This window comes from Mesoplodon densirostris, chromosome 2, assembly GCF_025265405.1.
Source record: "Mesoplodon densirostris isolate mMesDen1 chromosome 2, mMesDen1 primary haplotype, whole genome shotgun sequence".
Classification (NCBI taxonomy): Eukaryota; Metazoa; Chordata; class Mammalia; order Artiodactyla; family Ziphiidae; genus Mesoplodon; species Mesoplodon densirostris.
Genome location: NC_082662.1, coordinates 78,909,244 through 78,932,804, shown reverse-complemented (window position 1 = coordinate 78,932,804; position 23,561 = coordinate 78,909,244). Strand labels below are relative to the sequence as shown.

At 40.5% G+C, this 23,561-nt stretch overlaps 1 protein-coding gene across 2 annotated transcripts in view; it reads right to left on the bottom strand.

Moving 5' to 3' along the window:
- Positions 1-11,963: 11,963 nt before the first annotated feature.
- The window catches only part of LMO4 (LIM domain only 4), a 93,137-nt gene continuing 81,539 nt past the window's right edge, over positions 11,964-23,561 (bottom strand). For both annotated transcript variants that reach the window (XM_060090060.1, XM_060090061.1), the window contains exon 5: positions 11,964-11,997. In XM_060090060.1, the coding sequence (XP_059946043.1) occupies positions 11,977-11,997 (21 nt within the window). In that variant the 3' untranslated portion in view covers positions 11,964-11,976. The remainder of the gene's footprint in view (positions 11,998-23,561) is intronic.

Sequence of the window (23,561 nt, the reverse complement as noted above, 5' to 3'; positions counted from 1 at the left end):
CTGCCCAGAAAGATGAGAGCTACTTGTATGACACTGTCAAGTCCCTGCTGAGCTGTGTGAGGCTGGCATAAGTAGAGCTGTCTTGGCTTATCAGGGGCTCCTCCTGGCACATGGAGCTCAGATGGTGTGAAGGGTCTGGGAAGGCTCACCCATCCTACCCAACCCACCACCCACTTCCACAAGTTTACACAAGAATAAGTGAAACAGCCAAAAAACAACCCTGAAATATACCTCTAAAGACCCTGAAGCCCTGAGTAAGAAACTGAGACATTTATGGGAACCTTTGGAATTTTGGAATTCTGTTCTTACACCCTGCTAATCACCGTCCCTGAGAAGTTGCAGGACCAGTTTTTGCCGGTCATTATCACCTGCCCTTGACATGATGGACTCACCTGCTGCTTCTCCAGATCATGCCCAGTCGATTCTGTAGCCATGGCCACATGTAGCCTCTGGGTTCTCCCCTGACAGCCTGACGCACCTAAATCCAGGAAAATGCTTGAATCAGTGAGGGATAACTCATAGCAGGTGACACTTGAAGACAAACCCTTGTATCCTACACTATTTCTCTCTTTGCTAAGAAGTATATTTGCAATCTGATCAGTAGAGTATATGTAGCACTCTCTTTTATAATATTTTTGTAGAAATCAATACAGTGTAACCAAATTGGTGTCAATAGGTTAGATTCCTTATTTATCATTATTGAGACTTTTCATTTCTTCATTGAAAAACTATTGGTTTACATCATGCCATTTGACTTCTGGTTCAAGTGCTTTCAAAGAAACTGATTTTTAAAAATGCATCCTTGAAAGCCTGACAGTCTAACAGTTGAAAAATCTAAGTCAGGACAGAATGGCAGACTAAAGATGGGTAAGATGCGAAAGTAAGAGGATAACTAAGGGCAATATTAAGTATACAAATATATGTTTATCAACAAAAGCCAGAAGAGCAAATGGAGCAGCCAGTAATAAAAAATAGGCAAGCACATTTTGACTTAAATTTTAAAAAGTACCCAGTATCCCAATACCTTTCCCACTGAAAGAAAAAAATGTAGCCATTATTCAAAGGGACAATGTGTGTGTGTGTGTGTGTGTGTGTGTGTGTGTGTGTTGTACATTAAGACGAGTTCCACTTCAATTTTTGAGCCTCATTAAGTCATCATTCTCATCATCTTTCCATTTGTGCAAGGTTTCACAGTCTACGATGCACTTCCACAAATACTACGTATTCATCCAACCAACATTTATTGAGTTCCTCCTCTCTTTCAGTCTGCTGGACACTGGAAGTAAAAATATAAAGAGTTAATACTTACCTTTGAGAAGTCCATAGAAGCAATCTCCTATCCTAAACAAATTTAAGGAAGGGAAAGTCTTTGCAAAGATCAGAATGGGACAATGATTTTTTAACATGCAATTTTCCCCTTAGAATTCCAAAATCCTAGTAATGACAAAGGAGAAAAAATGATCACCAATTTCCCCATATTTTGAGAAAGCCATTTCACTACTTCTCACTCATTGGATTCTGTTGCTAATCATTTGAGAGTTTCATAGAGTGTAAGCGGGCATGCCTCCTAAGCCTAAAAGCCTAAAAGTTTTAAGGGATGCCCTTAGACCTATAGACCTTCTCTATTGGCCATGTCCTGGACTAAAAGGGGGTAGTATCCTTTCTCCTTAATTGTAATAGGTTAGGCATTAGGTTTACAAATACACCTTGAGTATATCAATTTAAAAAGCAATTAAGGATCACCTATGATGTGTCATGCACTGTGATAGGAATTACAAGAGAAAAGTAAAAGCATGTTCCTGACCACAGGGAGCTCAGGAGGGGAGAAATACATATAAAAAATATATTAAAAATACATATATATTTACATACATACAAGTAAATATAAAGCAAATGCTCCACAATCAAGGTAAAGGCAGTACCTGAGGGTAGACTTTTTCACCTAGCTAATCTTTTCAACCCTCTCACTAACGTCCTCGACATTTTATGCTGGCGGGAGGAGCATCTGAAACAGATAGCTGTCATGTTTTAGGCACTATGTTCTGCTGTTATCTAAATTATTCAAAATGGTAGAATGGGTTATGAAAATATGCCCTCTGAGCCCTTTAGAAAACAAGCCAGACTAATTTCACTTAGAAGAGAAATCACATCAGATAAATAGTCTTATTTTGATGAGAATATTGAATTAGCTACTAGATAGATCTAGTGAATCTTGACTTGAACAAGAATTCTGAGAGGGTCTCAAGAGTTCCTGCTGGTCATGTTGAAAAATAATTTGTACCAAATGATACCACAATAAGATGAATTCATAATGATTAAACTACAGTGCCCAAATGGTGCTGGTCAGCCTTGCAGAGAGTTTCTAAAGACATTCCTTAGGCCTGTGCCCTCAGCCCTGTTTTAGCAACATGTTACACAACAATCTGCCCAAAGATGTAAAAAGTATGCTCTACTGAAACTCCAATGAATTTTAAAATCTCAGAATATGGTAAAAAACTGGCACTGAGCCTGGTCCATGAAAAATATATTTTTGAAAGTTTCTATAATGAATGAATGAATAAACAAATGGATTGCATAGATTTGAAAGAGGAACTAACACTTAATAAATCATGTAATGAGATAAATGTAAGGTCCTGCACCAGGGTCTAAAACTACCAAAGTACAACAGAGAAGGAGAGAGTTTTCTGAGCAGTTTGATTGGAGTAGCCATCTCCTCCCTCCACAAAAAAGATAAAACATAAACAAAAACATTTAATACTCTAATTGGTTGTATCAATAGAAGTATAGAACTTAGAATGAAGGAGGTGATAGTCTACTTTGTACTATCAGCCCATACGAAGCATTTTGTTCAATTATGAATGCTACACACTGAAATAACTTAAGGAAAAATTGAATGGTGAGTAGGCTAAATATCATGTCATATGAGAAATAATTTATTATATTATGTGGGATTATCATCATAGTCATAAAAAGAACTAAGTGACAAGTGCTTTACATGCATTTTCCCATTAGGTCCTCACAACATTTTGCCTGCGAAGCAAGTACTATTATTATCCCATTTAACAAATAAGAAAATAAAGGCTGAGAGAGACCAGGCAATTTGCCCAAAGTCAGAGAGGTGATAGACACAGGCAGCTTTGAATCTCAACAAGGCTTCTCTGATTCTAGAGCTTACACACTTAAGAAAAGGAGACAAATATTGGGAAGACTATGATGTGGACACAGAATTGGAGCTTATTCATACTGGCTTCAAGAAAGAGCACTGGAAGAGAATGGAAGCTACTGGGAAAACTGGCTCATTATATGAAAAAATTTATAATAGTTCTTTTAGGTGTCTCACACAGATCCCCTCCCATGCTTTTCCACACCATTTCAGATCAAATTGACCATTTCCTTGAATGAGGGCAATTATATTAATTGCAAACAGTTTTCTGTTTTCTGTCTAAAAGAACTCACAGTTCAGATTTTTAAGGTGGTAGGTTACTGTTGGTCACATTTCTATGTCTATCTATATTTCTGTTCCTATTAACTACTGCACAGATCTGAGCAATGTGAGGATCAAAGATGTGTAGTTTTGACTTTATAAAATATGCTAGCTATAGCTGCCCTTGAAAGCCAGGAATTGTGCCTTCCCTCGGTGCCACCTTGAAGCCACCATGGGAGATGTACAAGTCACCCTAGGTTTCAAAAAGAAGCAATCCATTTCCAAGTTGCAATCTACTTGAAATAATCTCCCCAATTACATGGAAGTAATTTACTCTATATTTACTTTCTGCTTTGGACTATCAAATATCTCTTCCTCTCACCCCCAGGGGCAGCAGCTGGGATTAAAACTTCCACTACCCTCCGGGCTGGGGCTTTATTATTTAACTCTTTCGTGCCCAGGAGGGGACAAGGTTTGCACCAGATGATGACTAAACTTCCCTTTAACCTAGGACGTATTATTGCAATATTAACCTTATTTATTTTAGATCCAACCTATTTCCAAAGCTGTTTATTGTTTTTAGTACAAATTCTTTCTCCAGCACTGAGGCTGACCAACATAAAGCTAAGCAGTTGAAAAGTAAAACATTTAATCAAGTAACAAATCCACCCATGCAATACCAAACAGACAAATGTATGTATTGTTTGCTACAAGGTCAGGAAGAGCTCAAGGGGTGCTAAGCCCAGTGGCACCTCTCAGCGGGGTAACGTTTCACTTTCCACCCTACCAGTTGAGGCCGCCAAAGCTCAGAAAAGGGAGCATTTTTATTTCTAATTCTCTGTCCTGTGTGTAGCCCTCCAAATCTCTGGGCTTCCTCCTGTTCTGTCTCTTATGGAGAGGAAGAAAAAGCCTTTTCAAATCAATCTTGGCCTCTCAAAACCCAGAACCATGGGTGAGCATGACTCTTTGTTTTTAATAGTAGGGTTTATTTCTTAGAGCTATTTTAGGTTTACAGAAAAACTGAGCAGAAAGTACAGACAGTTCCCATATACCCCTCCCCTACCCCACCCCCATCTCCACAGTTTCCCCCATTATGACACCTGGCCTTGAGCATGACTTTTCAGTAGAGTGGTCCAGGTTTGCGGTTCTGAAATTCCCTGACCTTAAGGTGGCTAAGAACGTGGTCAGACCCATCCCTGTTCCAAATAGAACTCACTCACTGTGGAGGCTTCCATTAGCTGCCGGGACCAGCCATCCCATCCTGAGCTGAGCTCTTCAACAACATGAACCTGGCCCAGAGGCAGCCGCCCCTAAAAACAAGCCAGACAGGAAGCAGGAGGCAGGAATGGGCTCTGGGAAGAGCCTGAGGACAGCAAGTTTCAATAGAGTATTTTGAAGAGATGTTGGCAACATTATCTTATTAAATTACAGAGGGATCATCCTTACTTGCTTCTTAAGTGTGTAAACTCTTGATGAAAAACAATTAGGCAGCCATCATGGTGCTGTTATCTGTGAGAGTTGCCCCCGCAAATCTCTTTGGCCAAGGCTGCTGTGCTAGGATGAACTTTTCCCTGTGCCTGGCCCTCTTTCTGCACTAGCTTTTAATTGCTAATGAATTAAACTTTCCAAGGAGATAAGAATAATATTGTTTTGTTTGCACACAGGCTGCATGACTAACAAGGACAATATAAATAAACCCATTCTGAGCTTTATCTGCTTTATCTGCGGGTGGACGCACAGTGCCTGTGTTCTAGTGAAGCCTGGGATGGCTTCCACACAAGATTAAGCGGTTATTGTGGAAGCCAAGGCTTGCACGCTGTTAAAAGCCCGAGCTAATACGTTCAGTTAAGATGTTATGCCTAATTATGTTGTTTGGCAGTATGGAAACCTGTTCCCCAAACCTTAAAGCATCCTGATGGTTTGGGTGTGGGTCTGAGCCCTGTAAATATGTCAGGACGACTCTGTAGGATTTGGAACCAACTATGCTCCATGATAGCTATGAAAATGGGCAAAATCTAGTCCTTGTGCATTCTGTCCCCCCAGGATGGTATGCATTTCTTTTTGGTTCTGTAGCTATCGTAACAAAAAAGTGTGAGGGGAACTGTTTGTGCTTTTATTTTTGGAAACTTACTTCAATCTCTGCAGGCATCTCCTATGAAATACAGAGCTCTCTGTCCACCAAGTTGTTTGGGAGTGCTGGTGGGGATGGAGTTCTTTATTTATGGGTTTGTTTCAAGTTCAAAGAAGGGCTGCCCTGCAGGATGTAAAGTACAGCATGCTGACTATCGGTAATAATACTCTATTGAATATTTGAAAGTTGCTTTCAAATAGAGTAGATCTTAAAACTTATCAGAAGGAAAAAAAAATGTTTATAACCAAGTATGGTGACAGACATTAACTACATTTATTGTGGTGATCATTTCACAGTACATACAAATGTCAAATCATTATGCTGTTTACCTGAAACTAATATAATATTATATGTCAATTATCCCTCAAAAAAGAAAGAAAAGGAATGCCTTCATGGCTAGGAGAAAAAACTGATGTCTCAAGTTCTGAGTCATGGTTTGTGCTTAGCTCCTGATGTCAGTAGAGTGAAGTGTCATGTGGTTTGTATTCCTTGCCTGTAAGCAGGTATGGTGTGGTGTGTTACCAACCCTAACCATTGTTTTGGCTGTGTGTTGAATGCACAGAATCCTCTGGTGATATACGGGTGATATACGAACATCGTGTGTGTGTGTGAGTGTGTGTGAGTGTGTGTGTGTGTGTGTACCTTCCTCTGCCCCAACTCCACTGATGTAGGGGAAGCAGGTGCAGGGTGCAGTCAACCAGGGTAGGAATCTGATGCACTGAGAGACAGTCAGAATGTCTCCGGATCACTAACCATCAGTTCAAGAGGCTTCAAAAATGAATTTAATTCGATTAATCAGAGATTGAAATCACACATCAAGGCCTTAGGAGATCTCATGGTGAACTAAATCAAGTGGATCGTTTCATTCCTCAAATCCTGCCTGAGGCTCCCAGGCAGAAACTATCATCTCCAGGAGCTTATGAGGCAATCATTCCCCCACACACACATATCTGGACCATGCCTCCAACAGGTAGAAGCTTGAATCTATGCAGCTATCCTCATCCATACTCCCAACCTCTTTTCATAGATATTTCCAAACACCTAAAATGACCCTAAACTCAACAGAGTTGTTTGTATATTTTTAAAATCTGCAACTTGTCTAAAAGTAGCCCATAATTCCCTAAAACAAGATCCTTTCCCTGTGTCCCACATTCCTCCCTGTAGAATTCCTGCCTTCCCTTCTCTCTTACATCAGACTTCTAACCAAAGCCTGTTGCTGATCACTGCTCTCTGACTTCTAATTCTTCCTTCTCCACATTCTCAATTTTACCGCTCCAGGCTCTGATTACCTCAGTTTTCCTTGTTTCTCACCATTCTAATCCATTTGTAAATACTGTGTTTATCTTGTTAACTTACTTAAGCAAGACCTTTCTTACGGTCATTTCTGGTTCAACATTTTTCTTGCCTCTGTGTCAGTCTGGCTTCAGTCTTTACCCCCTATTATTCAACCTTTCACCAGTAACCATTGTTCCATCCATCCATCCATTTCACAAGTATTTATTGAACACCTATGGGGATCATGCACTGCTTGAGCAATTGGGAACAAGAAGATGAATAGAATCAGTCCCTATTCTCAAGGAGCTCACTTGGAAAGGTGGACATGTATGCAATGCATGCAGTTAATTGCCTCAGTGTGGCACAAGCAATAAAGAGGAGCCCAGGATACTCTGGAGGTCCAGAGAGGGAAGGGAAGGCAATCAGACGGTCATCTCCTCCTCCCCCTCCAGGCTCGTGTCCCCTCTGCAACACTAACACCAGGCCTTGGCTCACATCACCCACACCTCGTACCTGAAGTGCCCTTTCTATCCAAATCTTGGCTACATTACAAGGTTATAGTCCCCCGGATTCCAGTAACCATGACCAGACCATACTCACCTCAACCTTGATGAACTTTTAGACTTGCCCTTCATAGGACCCAATTTAGGAATTGTTTTATTTGTGTTGCTTTGCCTTCTCAACTCAAGTTTGACCTCTCACTGGAGGGTCTATAATTGTGTCTCCACACATCTCTTGTATTCTTCACAGTGTGCTGCCAGGAACACAGTAAACACTCAATTAAAAAGACATCTGATGGATTATTGATACTTAGATTTTCCTAACCATTCCCCCCCCCCCACTTTCATAACAGGAGTAACATCACCTCTACACATAGTAGGCACTTAATAAAAGGAAGACAGTGTGAGATACAGTAAAGAACACGGGCTTTGAAGTCAAACAGATCCAAGTTCAAATCCCAATTCAACTACTCTGTCTGTTTGATCTTGAGCTAGTTTAAATTTTCTGAGCCTCAGGTTCCTAAGGCTAAATGCAAAATGAGGACTAATAATACACACTTTGTTTCTATTTCAGGGATGATTAAATGAGTCTGTGTAAGTAAAATGCCTGGCACAGTGCTTGGCACATAGTAAGCAACCAAAACATGTTAGATCCTGTCCTTCCCACTATTCTTCCTCCTCTCTCCATCCCCACTCTTTCACACCAGGCAAAATTTAGCAAAAACCCACAGAGGCATTTAAAACTTCTCCTCCTGTGGCTTTTGGTTGCAGAATGGAGCTATAAACTTTTCTCAAGCACCCACCTCACCCCTGGTGAGTACCTACATTGCGTTCGTCACACCCAGCTTGTCACAGGGAAAATGTTGGTTTATGTATCTTTTTTTTACTGTTGTTATGTGGACATAAATGTAATAAGAATTCTGTGATGTTTGAGTCCTACAGCTCTCAAAAACATGTGATGCTCTACATTTTTGACTGCCTTTCATTTGGTCCACTGGAATGTGAGATCCAGGGAAATCCCTGTACATTCTTCTGCCCACAGAAAGGGTTAAACATTCCCACTACAAAAGGACTTAGTGTTCTGACTGTAAATGTCATGGGAACATGGCCTGGAAAAGCTGAAGGCCATTGCATTATACAATTACCTATTTACTGGAGACAGTATATTTAATAACTAATCATCTAATCTAATAATACTGAAGAATATCAGACTGAAAGGTCAAGTGTTTAAGATTAGGAAGAAAGCAGCCTTAAAAGTACATTTAAAAGAGCCTCACAGATCAACAAGTCAGCCTTAGATTCTGCCATGCTACTGCTGCTCCCAGGCCTTTAGGGGACTCAGAAATGTCACTATCTTTCAAACTCAGAATATATATTACAGCCTCACTCATAGGGGTTTTATTGCATGAGGTCTCTTAGTTAGCAGTTGAAGATGATTGTTTCATCTTGTGTAATGGCATATTAGCTCTATGAAGAAAAATGTTATACTAGGAGGTTTTCAATGAGAGCTTTTGCCCCAAATGTTATTTTTCCCTTGGGACTTCCTTGTGACAAGTTCTGTTTGCTTCCATTTATGGTTCCCTCTTCTGGACATCTTTCTCAGAGACCTAAGTGGTCATCATTCCCAGAGATTTTCATGGTACAAGTTCTTCATTTTGTAAGATCTTAAAAGCCTCATATGGAAAAATCACTCTTTATTCCTTCCATTTAAAAGCTTGAATAGACACCTTCCCCATTCTTTAATAAAGGAAAAGTCTTGTCACTGTTCAGATTCCATAGATGAATCTCTTGAAGAACCACCATCTGGTTCTGATGATGCAAACTTGGCCAGCAAGACATTTATTTTTATTCTAGATACTTGCGTCCTTTTCCTTGATGTTTTCATAAGTTGCTCTCACGTCAGTCCCCTGATGTCTTCAAATCTTGGTACTTTGCTTACAATTTCTAAGAGTAGAACATCTTTGGAGAAAGATCTAGATATCCGCTCTTCTTCCAGGAAAAAAACAAAAATATAAAAACCCTGTAACTGTCAGGATAGAATGGGTTATGTGGAGGTAGCAAATTAGCTCTGAAACCCCAGTGAGTTTTCAAGACAAAGGTTTATTTATTTTTTTTGGTCCAGTTCATATTCATCACAAGTTAGTGAGAAGCTCTGCTCATACAGTTACTCAGGGACCAGGTTGAAGGATGTTAAACCAGCTGGTCACATCTCCACAGCAGAAAGAAGAAGAGACAAGGGGTATCTCATCAGCACCCTTCTAGGCCTTGACTCAGAACTGACATCATCCCACTTCAATTTACAATCCATTAGCTAGAACTTGTCACAGGTTCCCCTAAGTTCCAGGAAGTGTGGTCTTCTCTGTGTGCAAAAATAAGAGGAGAACCAGATATTGGTGAAACCAGAAATGTCTAACACAAGCGCACACACACACACACACACACACATCACCACTGTCTACACTGAGAGTTTATGCCTCAAGAAGAGTGAAGCCAGCAAAACAGGCTGAACACAAAGTAATCTCTAAGCCTGGATACCCAGTGAATCCAGAATAACCAAAACAGAATTAAAATACTTACTGTGTGCTTTTGTCAAGATGAATCCAAATTCCTGTTCTGCTTTTAGTTCCTTGATTTTTTTCAATACTTTGTTGTAAGATTTTTTTTTTGTCAAAGTTTTACATTATAGGTAATAAAACAATTTCCAAGGAGAAAGATTGATGCTCACTAGTTTAAAAGTGTGAGGTCAATTACCACTTGGTTCATATCAAATCCCCTAGCAAATCCCAAGTTCCTGAGTGGGAGTTTGGGCTCTTTATTTATTTCCATCAGTTCCTATGGCTTGCTTCTCTTTGTTCAAAAGACAAATTCATACCCAAAATAGTGCCTGGCACAGTGCCTGACATACAGTGGATGCTTAGAATATGTAACAATGCTTAGGAATAACAAATGAATGAGTGTGAAATTAGAAACCTCTATACCAAGAGTATTTATACGAATTTCTAGACTTATACTCAATGTCACAACAATAAAATTCATAATCAGTGTGTCTTACCTATTGTATATGACAAGTAATGTCAAGGGCAGTACTGATTGCAGTAAAAGGATAATTAGAAAAAGGACAGAGACTTTTCTGTCTTCCTCCAATTTTGAATCTGTCCTCCCCCATTCTCTTCCCCATTTGCACAGATTCTTAGGATATAGTTTTCATTTATCAAGGAGGCATTATCACTCCAGCCTCACACCAGGGGTAGCAATTGTGCTGTCTTCAGTGTCCACCTGAAGGGGAGAAGCCACCAATCTTTCTTGGAAATAAGGTGCTGTGGAAAATAATTGTGTAATTCTTCTCTCAGTAGAAGACAATGCTGGCCAGGATTATGCAACCAGATTCCTTTCTATTGGAAGAGCCTGACTTATAACTCAGCCACTTTCTGCTACTTATATAAGAACAAAGTCATGTCAAAAGAAGCCAGTATGAGGTTGCATATTCTTCATTTCAATTGGACTTTTCCTTGGGCATAAAAATAAATAATACATAGCATGCAGTGAGTTTTGCTTCATGGCAGGCAGTGTGCTAATGTTACCAAGCCAAACTTGGGTCCACTCACCTGTCACACAGCTAAGCCAATCTACGGACACTGCGTTGTGGTGAAGGAAAGTACAGCATTTATTTGCAAGGCACGAAGCAAGGAGAACAGGCAGCTCATGCTCAAAAGACCCAAACTCCCCAAGGGCTTTCAGGGAAGGATTTTTAAAGGCAAATTTGGGGGTGAGGGTTGCAAGGTGCATGACTTTCTTCTGATCATTTGGTGGTGAGGTGACAGGGTGTTTTGGATGTTACAGGAAGCTTAATCATCAACTTCATGGTTCCAGCCAGTCTAGGGTCTACATGCTTGTGCTCAGCATGTAGTCACCATCTTCCACCTGGGTGGGGGTTTCGATTCTGTGGAAAGATATGCATCAGATCGTTATGTATATCCCTTGAGGAGGAAGTAGGGCTCTCTTTTATTGCTGAACTATTGTTCAACCCATCTTGTTTAACTGCTTTTCCTTTGTTTCGGCATTCTCTCACTTCCCTAATTAGTAACTGCTTGAGTGTTCTCTTTGGAACTCAGGGAAAGCCTAGGAGACTAAGCCTTTTCAACAAACAAGGAATGGGGGATATGGAGGGGCTTTTGAATCTGGGAGGGCCCTGAATTTTCCTGCTTGGTTTCAGTCCCCTCTTTTCTTTGATACTCTTCAACCCTGAGGGAAACAGAGGAGGGACAGGAAAGGGGATAAAGTTTTAGATAGAGAGGATAATCGTAAACTCGGCAGGGAAACTTGGTTTTAGGGGGACTCAGCTTCACTAAGCATGTTACATTTATTATGCTTTTCCAAAGTGGGGTCATGTACCCCATGAGTTGTGCAGGACAAAATAAATATTAAAATATTTATTTCTGTTTATTTTGTAATTTCATTATTTAATTTCCATTTTTGTGTATTTTATAATTTACATAATATATAGTACAATGGTATCTGTATAAAAAAGCAATATATACTCACACATATATATGTTGAAAATACATGAATGGCCATTTGCTCAGCTTTTTTTTGTTTGTTTGTTTTTAACTGACGAGATAGGATGATGATGATGATGATAATTCTGTTTACAGAAGAGGAAACCGAGGCTGAAAGACATCAAAATGACTTGTCCAAAATGTCAAAGATGGTAAATGGCAGAGCTGGAACCAGTGTCTGATTCTAAAGTCTATGTAGTCTGGCATGATCATTAAAGGAATTCCTGGTGTTCAAACACTGGTGCTTGAAAACCAGTCTCATTTGTGCCTGCAGAAATGCCAACCCCTGGGATAGAAGAAACTCCATACTTTGATCATCTTCCACAGTGAAGCAGAAGGAAAAGACGAAAAGAAATTGAAGGAACCAAAGCCAGACAGATGCTAGGTAGTAAATGCAAAAGAATTCAAAGAAAGTAGAAATCAAAGGGAAATGTCACAACATTTGGTCCGACACCCTATTCCTCACCCATCCTCTTCATGTCCTTCTACGGAAATCAGATTCCTGGCATGGGCGATCCATTGTTTGAACATGCGTTAATGGACACATCCAGATTCCTAGCACCAGGGAGTTGAGAGGCAATCAACACGAACTGAGACACTTAGAGCTTCATCTTCTACTGATTGAGCGCTGAGGGGTGTGTATCCCTATGTGGTCCCTAAAAGCTACACCCACGGGAGAAACATTTACGTTGTTCAAAATAGTTGGAGCTATGTCAGTTTTTGTGGTTGTTATCTTCAATTTTCTTAACTAGTAATGAGGGATGCTCGTAAATGTTAAGCAGAAAAGCACTAGACTCTCTGTAGGGCATTCATTATAGAAGACTTTGAAGCTTAGGAGGAAGTTCTGAGCTTAAAGAAAAAAAATATTTAAAACAACTCTATATTGTACACATTAAAAAAATAAGTGCAATGGAGTTCTTTATAGGTAACCAAGTTTCTCAGGCAGTGATAAAGATTTAATTTTTTTAAATCACTGTCAAACCCCTTTGCACATTATTTGCATAAGTTCTCAAACAATGGGACTGTTTTCATGTAAATTTCTTTTCAGGGAGACTCCTGCTTTTTCTGAAAGCAGTGTAACTGTAGCTGAGTTATATAAAGCAACATTTTATTGCCTCCTGCGGAAGATGCTTTGTACTAATGATCTGAAAACTGGTGTTTCGTGCTTGGTATTAGTCGATCGGTGGTTCAAAATGTGAAGAGAAAGAGAGGCCTTTATTTTTTAGTTAATTAGTTCTGACTAAGATGGTGGTGGGAGCGCTTCCCAGAACTTCCTGGATCCCTGGAATCCAGAAACCCACTACAAAACCTAAATGAAGCCGTTGACCCCATCAGAGGAAAAAAAAAAGTGATTCACTAATACATGCCTGATTTCAATGAGAAATCTTTCTGTGTTTCAGAAATCTGACTCTTTTCTCTAACTGCCCTTGTCACCTTGCTGGCTGAGAAAAGGGAGACCAAAAAGCAACATGAATATGTAAAAAGGTGAGTTTTGTTGGAACTACAGAAATAGAACTGAATGCCCCATAAGGAACAAAGCTGTCCATCCTCTGAGACTTTACGATGAAAACAAAAATAGAAACAAAACAAAACAAAAAAACCAACTTGCTCGAAACCAACTTGCTCGTTCTGGGGTTTTGGGCTCTGATATTTCTACCTGAAAATTATAGTAAATCAATTAAGCAAACTTTTTCTTCACTCCCCATCTCTTCCCTTATTTCTCAGGAACTCCTGAGTTCTCTAATTCCTGAACATTCCTAGGGCAGTTCAGCTTACAACGATAGAAGGTTCCCTGGTTGTTTTCTGATTTCTACATGAACTCCTCTCTACATTTGCAGAGAACATGGGCTCCTTGATGGCGTTGAGTTTCCAAGAGAAAATGCTCATCCCAGTTTAGATCACCCACAGTCCTCAACACACACCGCACAAAAAGGTCGGTCCTGATGGCAAAGTTCAGGATAGAACTGTGTCAACTAAGTTAATCATTGACCATGAAATACCAGTTATCTTAATCTTATGTGCAGTCCTAAGTCGACTGCATATTTCTGTGTAATTGAACACTGACCCTACCAGGCAGAATTCAAGGATTTTGCTTTTTAGTTAATATTGTTAGAAATGAAATGTCTCAATTGAAAACAAAACGTTAATAAGGTGCTGAATTTTCTCCCCAACACTTAAAGTGCTACCACTACTGCAGCCTTTGGCTTAGGCTAGTGCCTTTCCACCCCACCACGACCCCCAGAAGAACCACACGCCCCTTCCAACCCACCTCTTTTTTTTTTTTTTTCTGTCACTTATTGAAGCATTCTGTGTCACAGGACTCCATTTGGACATTTAGGAAGGAGAAGAGTGCTCTGAGGGAACTGGGCCACGGGAAGCAGTGAGCTAGCGGGTCATCCCCCAACACCTTCTGTTTCTGGGTCTTCCTTTCCTTTCTGGATACCTGACATGCTACTGGAGTGGCGAATACAACAAGGCCAAGATGTCTTCATTTTCTGCCAAAGCAAGGCCTCAACTACAGTGTGATGGAGACCCTGGATTTCTGAGGCCGACCGGTCAGAAGCATCCCCAGCTGCTGCAAGCAGGGTGGGAGCCGGAATCGAGGAGGCCTAGGAGGCCGAGCCTGCTGCTCTGTGTGTGACTGCAGCAGAGGCCGGGGCCCGAGGAAACCCCAGCAGCGAGGGAAAAACAGATTGACTCTCAGTGACTCATTTAGCTCCTGGATTGGACAGATCTCTCCCCTGTTGGCAATTTGGCTCGACATCAATAGTTCGGATACTAGGCTGAAGAGCTTAAAATAATTGGGGGGAAAAAATCTGCAAAACTGCCAGCCATCCAACTCTTTACTCTGTGCTGAAAGACACAGGACAAATGACATCTAGGTTATTAAATATGAAGTCACTGGATCTGCTGCCCATTTGGTCCAAAAAGTGGAAAACTGGATAAAACTCAAATTTATACTTCAGCGTAGATGGCCTGTTTGTCCTTGAGGCAATCCATGAATTTTGGCCGTGCAGGCATTGTGACATGTGGAAATAATGTGGGGCGGGGGGAATGGAGGAGGAACAATGTTTGATTTTGCCCCCGCTCAGCTTTCACCCCCTGGGGAAAAAAAATGAAAATGTCAATAAAGACCATGAATGTGAAGAGAAATGGAATCAGAGCCCAGAGTTTAGTAGCTGGCAGTTTCAACTTTATATACTTTAGGCCGACAGGCGGCTAGATTTCCTGTACTTTATATCCAATGTACGAAAACAGAAGCAACAGGCTCATCTGGTATCAGTAAAGGTCAGTTAAACTTATAGAGACATCCTTTGGAGCAAATCCCCAGTCCTGTATTTGCATATTTATGAACTAGAGATTATGACAGGCCATTCCATTTATTAGAGCAGTGCTGCTATAGTTAATAGTCTGTCAGCATTTCCATTATAAAGCCCGTTTTTCAGTGTTTTAATATCTCAGCTGTTAGAAGCCACATCAGGCTGAAAAGTGGTCTTCAGCATCTCCAGGCCACAGTGGGGTGAGCTGTTCTTGGTGGTGGTGATGGGGCTTGGAACCCTACAAAGGCACTTAAATCAAGCCAATGATTTTTACACTGGGCATTGGCAGTAAATATAAAATCAAGGATTCTGAGAAGGGTTGTTGAATTCTTCTCTTGCCCCACCACCTCAAATCCCCAAATCATCTTTTCCGTATCTTGGTATCCTTGTCTGCATCAGGGCTTTCACTCTCTATTGAGAGGGGAGACTGTGATTTTAGGGCAAAAATTCAACATTTTAACATGGCAAAGTAGTCTCCCCCCATTTCACTGGAACTGGAGGGACAACAGAGCCCCAGAGTCAAGCAAAGATGCTGGAGACATCCATTCATTCATTCACTCATTCATTCAGAATTGGCTCATGCAATCATGGAGACTGGCAAGTTAAAATTCTGCAGGATCAGCCAATAGGCTGGAGACCCAGGGAGGAGTTGGTATTGCAGTTCAAGTCTGAAGGCCATCTCCTGGCAGAATTCTCTCTTTCTGAAGGGAGGTCAATCTTTCTCTTAAGGCCTTCAACTGATTGGATGAGACCCACTCACACTACGGCACATAAAATTAACCATCACAGGGAGTAATCTGCTTTACTCAAAGTTTACTGTCATAAATGTTCATCTCATTTTTAAAAATGCCTTCAGGGCTTCCCTGGTGGCACAGTGGTTGAGAGTCCGCCTGCCGATGCAGGGGACACGGGTTCGTGCTCCGGTCCGGGAAGATCCCACATGCCGCGGAGCAGCTGGGCCCGTCAGCCATGGCCGCTGAGCCTGCGCATCCGGAGCCTGTGCTCCGCAACGGGAGAGGCCACAACAGTGAGAGGCCCGCGTACCACAAAAAAAAAAAAAAAAAAAAAAAAGCCTTCACAGCAACATCCAGACATATCTGACCAAGTATCTGGGTATGGTGGCCTAACCAAGTTGCCCCTAAAATTAACCATAACAGGCATGAACAACATCATATCTTAAGCATCTCCTCTATATCAAGTCCTGGGTTTGACCCTAGCAATGCAAAATTAGTGACACATTCCTTGTCCTAAGGATCTTATGGTCCACCATCTCACTGCTACCAAGATTTCACAACAAAATTACAGGACCCAACAGAATCAACATCTGGTTCCATGCTTTGCTTTCTCTTTTCAATGACTCAGGATACCCTCTGGTAGAAGCATATCAGTGGGCGTGATGTCAGATGCATTCTCAAGAGAAGGCACTGGTGTCTAGGGACTCCTTATCATCCAGGAAGACAGCTTGCTCTTTCCAAACCAAATTCTTGTCATTTTGACCTGACACGAAGCTGCTGAGTAACTCAGTGATATTCAAAGCTCCCTTGGGTTTTGAGGAGCTATTGGAATAAGAGGAAAGAGGAAGCAGGTTGCCTTTTCATTAAAAAGTCATCCATCCAAAAAATATGCATTGTGACTCCTGTTATACAGCTGCCTGACACATCTCAGGAGAAGCCCCATATCCTCACCTGGAGAGTCTCCTCGGGGCAGGTTGAAAATTCCCACTTTGCTTAGTGGAGTTTTCAAGATTCTCCCTCCACAGCATTACATACCAGACCCAAAACCCTTCATCAGAAGACAATCTTCAGGACAGTCTGACCCTAGGCAAATCCATTTGTATAACCAGCTCTCCTTGTTAGCTCTGACTTTGAGAGCTGCCTTACATAACAAGCAATTCACCTTGCCCTCTCCCCTATGTCTCTTTTTGGGGTCAGTGGCCTTTATTTTCTTTACTTAAGATGTATCACACTCCCGGACACACAGAATAGGGTTTTGAAGTCATGAGGCAGAGAATGTCACCACTATATCACTCAATTTTACTGTAAGAAAAACTTTAAAAATAAAACTAAATACACAAATTACAGATGCTGCTATTGTTACTTGCTGGCTAGGGGAAAAAGAGGCAATCGGATAAGAAGGCCAAAATGTGCCCATTCAATCTCCTGAGGGTGTAGCTCAATATCCTATCAAGAGATGTGACATGCAGTCTAAGGAACAGTTGCCCTCAGTGCCTATGAGTTTGGCTCTTTTTTACTTCCCCACTTTAGATTCCCCATGAAATGAACACAACTTACGTAATTGCTTTCAGCAGCATCTCTGAATGAGAAGAACAATTACATAATCAGACATACACCAGGATGTGTGTAACCGTGTAATAACAGCATGCCTTACCGTGCTAGGCTGGTCGCCAAGAACCACCTAGTCGTGCTATTTTATTACAAGAACATACGGCCTCAAGGCATGTTGAAATTATTTTGAGGATTTCTAAAAAAAAATAAAAAAAGTTTACTGATCAAAAGAGAACCTCAACTTAATGAACAAAACAACAAAATAAATTTTAAAAGGCTGATCATGATCCCAAAAAGTAACAGAAAAAATAGACCTAACCTAACAAAACCTATAGTATAAAATTAAAATACAGTGTTATGATTCACTCCCGTCACCACAGGACTTAAGATGACTGAATGCCAATAGGAAAAAAATAGAAGCTGGACTTCAGAGTGACATGTTACTCTCATAGTTGGCCAGAGTTCTGACCAAAGTGGAGCTATTTCTCAACCAAGAAAGTTTCAGCTCTTTAGAGCCTGCTCTTCCCCAACAAAGAGACACACCAAAGGCTTTTTAGACTGGCCACACTCTGAACTTCTTTCCTGTGGTTCTGATAGTCACCGAATCAAAAAATAATCTCAGAAATGTGAGAGCTGAGAGGCTTTTTTGCAGTCGAACCTTCTCAATGGTGTCTTCCCTCAAGTGAAAGTACGTGGTACGATAAAATTCTCATGCCTTATTTTTATAGTGCATCTATCTATCTATCTACACACACACATAAACATATACATGTATGCATTATAAAGTTCCGATATCTTTTCTATATATGCAAGCTAATTACATTTCCATCTCTCCTGTTCTTCTAACTCATTCAGCAGAAACAAAACCTCAGTGCCAAGAATAAGTATGAGACAAGGGTAGGGGTGGGAGGGATATTTTTGCAACTTGTAAGATTAGTTTGTCATTTCTTAGGTGAGATTGTAGCCACTTCATAATCAATACAAGTTTCATATCAAGGCAAGTATAGAGGCATATGTCTAATAGACTCCAAATCTACACAACTGATGTGGGGTGTTTTTTTTTTTTATTTTGATTTTTTCTTTTAATTGTGCTAGTGGAGCCTTAAGATATAGAAGCTATGATAATTATTGTTATGGACTAAATTGTATCCCCCCAAATTCACATGTTGAAGACCTAATCCTTAGTACCTCAGAATGTAACTGTATTTGGGGATAAGGTCTTCAAAGAAGTAAAGTTAAATGAAGTTGTTACGATAGGCCTTAATCCAATAAGACAGGTGTCCTTACAGAAGAGGAGATTTGGACACAGAGAGAGACACCAGAGGAACAATCACTAGAGGACACAGCAAGAAAGCGGCCATCTGCCAGCTAAGGAGAGAGGCCTCAGAAGAAACAAAACCTGCCAACACCTTGATCTTGGGCTTCCAGCCTGCAGAACTGTGAGAAAACAATATCTGTTGTTTAAGCCACCCACTCTGTGGTATTTTGTTATCGCAGCCTTAGTAAACTACTATAGTTACTAATTTATTAATTCAACAAACATTTTGGGGGCAGTTCTGAGTGTAAGTAATAATGACAGAATGGTGAACAAAACAAAGTCCATGTTTTTTTTAGGGTTTACCGTCTACCAAATAAGTAATTTGACAGGGCATGCAAGGAAGGCATCAAATATAGGCATGGTTTTGAATCTATTCCGTGTGTGCCATCTCCAAAATGCCAGTTGTAAGCTGATTTTGAATATTTCCAGTGATTTTAAAGGATATCAACTGAATATTTCAGTCACCTTAATGATCACAAGTATTCAATGACTCAACAAATGGCCTGAAAATAATGACTCCAGTTTCTGAGTGTAAACCCAATCTAAATCCCCACTGAGTTAAATTCAGCCAACACCTACAGGATTATTGGTACCACCCTGTAGGGTGTTAAAGCCTCTCACATCTACTCTGGAGAGCAATTATGCACATCTCTTCTCAACTCCGTGTTCAGTAAGATCATGTGAGTAGCTTGCAATCAGCCATGGTAGGAGTATTTACACCACAGAAATTGTGAAAGGCTATGCATCAAGCCCCCCTCCTTTGAGCCCATTTTTAAGCCTTGGCCAGCACACCACTCGTCAGGGTGAGCCCCGGCCACAGGACAGTTCAAAGACATTTAGAAAGTGAATCCATTACTGAGAAAATATTACAGGGGTAAAAAGGGATATAAAATATGGGGTTAGGGCTTCCCTGGTGGCGCAGTAGTTGAGCGTCCGCCTGCCGATGAAGGGGACACGGGTTCGTGACCCCGTCCGGGAGGATCCCACATGCCGCGGAGCGGCTGGGCCCGTGAGCCATGGCCGCTGAGCCTGCGCATCCGGAGCCTGTGCTCCGCAATGGGAGAGACCACAGCAGTGAGAGGCCTGCGTACCGCAAAAAAAAAAAAAAATGGGGTTAAAAAAAAGAAGTAAAGTGGAAGATTTTGACATATTAAGCAAGAGCAGTGATTCTCAAACTTTTTGGCCTGCACCCAAATCCCCAGGAGACATAGGGTGGGGCAAGGGATTTGCATTTCCAACAAGTTCCCAGGTAATGCTGACGCTGCACTAGATTGCCAGTATGCCCATTCCTCCCACGGCTAGCCCAGCTTCTGTGCTGGCCACCTGGTTGAGGAGAGGGTAGAGTTGCTTGACAGGTGGAGCTGAGTCCATTGGATTGGCAGCTCTTGGTAAAGGAAATCAAGCCTCTGGCCGCGTATAAACAACGTTTAAGCTGAAGCCTGGTGAAATGTTCCCTGGGGACCCACAGGCTGCTCACAGCCAGAGGCTGCACTGCCCAACATTGCCCCCAGCATGTAAAAATAATACATGCCAAACTCCTTCATCTACTCCTGAATGTATTTTGGGGGGTTTTTTGTGTGTGTTTTTTTTTGTTTGTTTGTTTTGGTTTTGCGGTACGCGGGCCTCTCACCGTTGTGGCCTCTCCTGTGGCGGAGCACAGGCTCCGGATGCGCAGGCTCAGCGGCCATGGCTCACGGGCCGAGCCGCTCCGCGGCATGTGGGATCTTCCCGGACCGGGTCACGAACCCGCGTCCCCTGCATTGGCAGGCGGACACTCAACCACTGCGCCACCAGGGAAACCCTCCTGAATGTATTTTTAATTGTAATTTAATTAATGTATTTTTAATACGCCTGTATAGAAGGTGGTTTGACCAAAACAATTTCAGTTAGCATCTATGGGAAGACACAATCTTAGAACCACAGTGAGTTATTTGTCTGGGAGGCAGGACCCCATTAAGACACTTTGTGTTGTCATTCATATTTGGATTACCACAGGCAGACCATGTGCCCAGAAACAGAAAACTACACACCACAAAGAGAGGGAGAAAGCTAAAAGACATGACTGGTAAGGTGGGTATATGATATTTGCTCTCACAAAATAAGGATGATAGAAGAATTCCACTGTGTTCACATTTTTACCCTTTGTAATGTTGAAGATCTGAAATTTGGTTGTAAATAGATTGGCATTTTTTTTTCAAATTACGTTCTCAGTAAACAAACAGATTGAATACAGGTTGAAGTTTGACTCTTTTATAAATATGCAGCTGATGATAACACTGTCAGAAATGAAAAATCCTAGATGATTAATAAGAAATTGTTCAAAGAAATGATTCTTGCCAAATGAAACATCAATGAGATAGAAAACAATTTTCATTGACAAAGCATGTGCCTGTTGGGCATTCCAGAGGAATGTGATGGGAATAAACTTGATTGAACCTTTAAAAGACTTTCTACTTGTTGGGTCAGATCTTCCTGCTAAATCCCTCACTGTTAAAGTGCTGTTTTGCTTTTCCTAACTGCTCTGGGCACACCCTCTCACAAACTATGTGTTGTGAATCTAAGGATCACATTGTAAATGAGTTCTTGGATTGCTCAAGAAATAGTTCAAGCTTTACTTTCAAAAAGACTTCTGCTCACCCAGCTCCTTTGGGAGAAGTTTATCCAAAAGAATAAAGGAAGTAACCTCAAAAGCAAACTTTGGAACCACTGCAAACGTGGAAGCCTTGTGCACCCCATGCTGTCAGCATTTTCTGAAGAAGATGTATGTGGGCTTCACTGCTCTTGGAAAATAATCTGGAAATGATGAATAATTCTTTTATGTAATTTATTGTAGTAAAAGTCTCATAAAAGTTAAGATTTATGAATGTTAATATTGCATTAATTGTAAATTAAAACAATAATATGAACTATTTTTTCAACCATAAATTGGCAAAAAACTTTTTAAAGAATGTAGTATTTTGTAAGGAAATGAGGAAATGGGTGAACTCTCAAATTCAGTTGGTGGGAGTATAAAGTGAAACAATCTTTTTGGAGGACAAGTTGGCAGTGTCTATCAAAGTTCCAGATACACCTATCCCATGAAGGAGCAGAGTGTAGGAGTTAAGCATAGACTCTGGATTAAGAAAGCCTGCATTCCAATCCTGGCTCTACCACTTAGAGCTGTGAGACTTCAAGCAAGTTACTTAACCTCTCTGAGCCTAAGTTTATCTTCTGCAAAACAGAGGTAATAATAGTATCTATGCTATTATGGGAATGAAAAAAAGTTGATATTTTAAAGGACTTACAGTGGTACCTGGCGTGTAGGAAGCTCTTTGTAATCTAACACCTCAATTCTAGAAAAATATTCTATAAAAATTCTAGCCAAACATCTAAGTTCAATGCAACACTGCTTCTCACAACATATAAATGGAAGCCAACTCTAGATACCCATTACTAAGACATTATGTAAATAAATCATGTTACATCTGTGTGATTGAATAAGGTACAGCACTTTAAAGGATGAGATAGAGCTACATGTACCCCAAGTACAATATTTCACTGTGTACAAAAACAATATTTTCAGTATAACCCCATTATTGTGAAAGCAAACTGTGGGGAGGGTGTGTGTGCAAAGATACGTGTCATACTAACAGTGTTTACCTCTGAGGAGTGGGACTGAAGCAGAGGAGAGGAAACTTTCAATTCTTATTTCTCTATTGTTTGAACTTTTGAAAATAAGCTTGAATTACCTTTATAATTTAAAAAGGTTTTAAATTATTAGTCTGAGCATACTTTTGATTTAAATAATTGTTCTCATTTTTTTAAGAATCAGAGTTATAGCCATGGGGTGGATGCTACTGTTATCATTGATACAGATGACCAGCCAGGAAATGAGATTTTATGAATAGTCCATTTAATTAAATGTTTTGGCCACTTAGACCTATGTGAGCATAAAATGTGGAAACACTTACAAAATAAGCTTTCATTGTACAGTAAATAGAGAGTAATAAGATTTGGTCAGTCTGTGAGAGAATTAAGTCTACTCAATCTTAAAGAAAAATGGGCCTAAAATATTTCAAATTAAAGTTATATTAAAAATCACAGTTTCAAACTGTGAGTCCAAACAAATCAATTATTTTAGTGTATCATCTTAAGGAAAGCACAGTGTCATACTTGAAGGAGAACCAAGAAGAAGGTTAGCACTCTCAGCAACCAGTACTATCATCTAATACTAATACTTTCATCTGCCAAATTATCTTCAGAGATACTGCCTGACTGAAGTACTTGTGCAATAAAAGTATCTCCAAGTTAGTAGATAAAATTGGGGAGTGTTAAAGTTGAAAAAGGCCCTAGAGATTATCTAGGTCAATGTCCTCATTTCACAGAAGACACTGAGTTTCTGGAAAGGTCATGAGACTTTGTCAGAACAAAACCAAAATACAGTGGGCAGCAACTGATCACCAGTATGGTGTACCTTCTAATACACTGCTTTCCTAGCACTTTTTGTTTTTTTTTTTTTAATGTAGTGGTTAAAAACATGCACATGGTAAAAATAAATAACAGGATAGAATAGAATGAACACAAAAGTACCCAGTGAAAACTTTCTTTCTTATCCCTGACTCCAAGCCCCTGTTCTTCTCCTCAGATATAACCACTATTAACAGTCCCATGTAGAGCCTTTCAGAGACAAGCTATAAATTTCTAAGTGTGTGTGTGTGTGTGTGTGTGTATGTGTGTGTGTGTGTATGTGTGTGTGGCATATTATATATACTC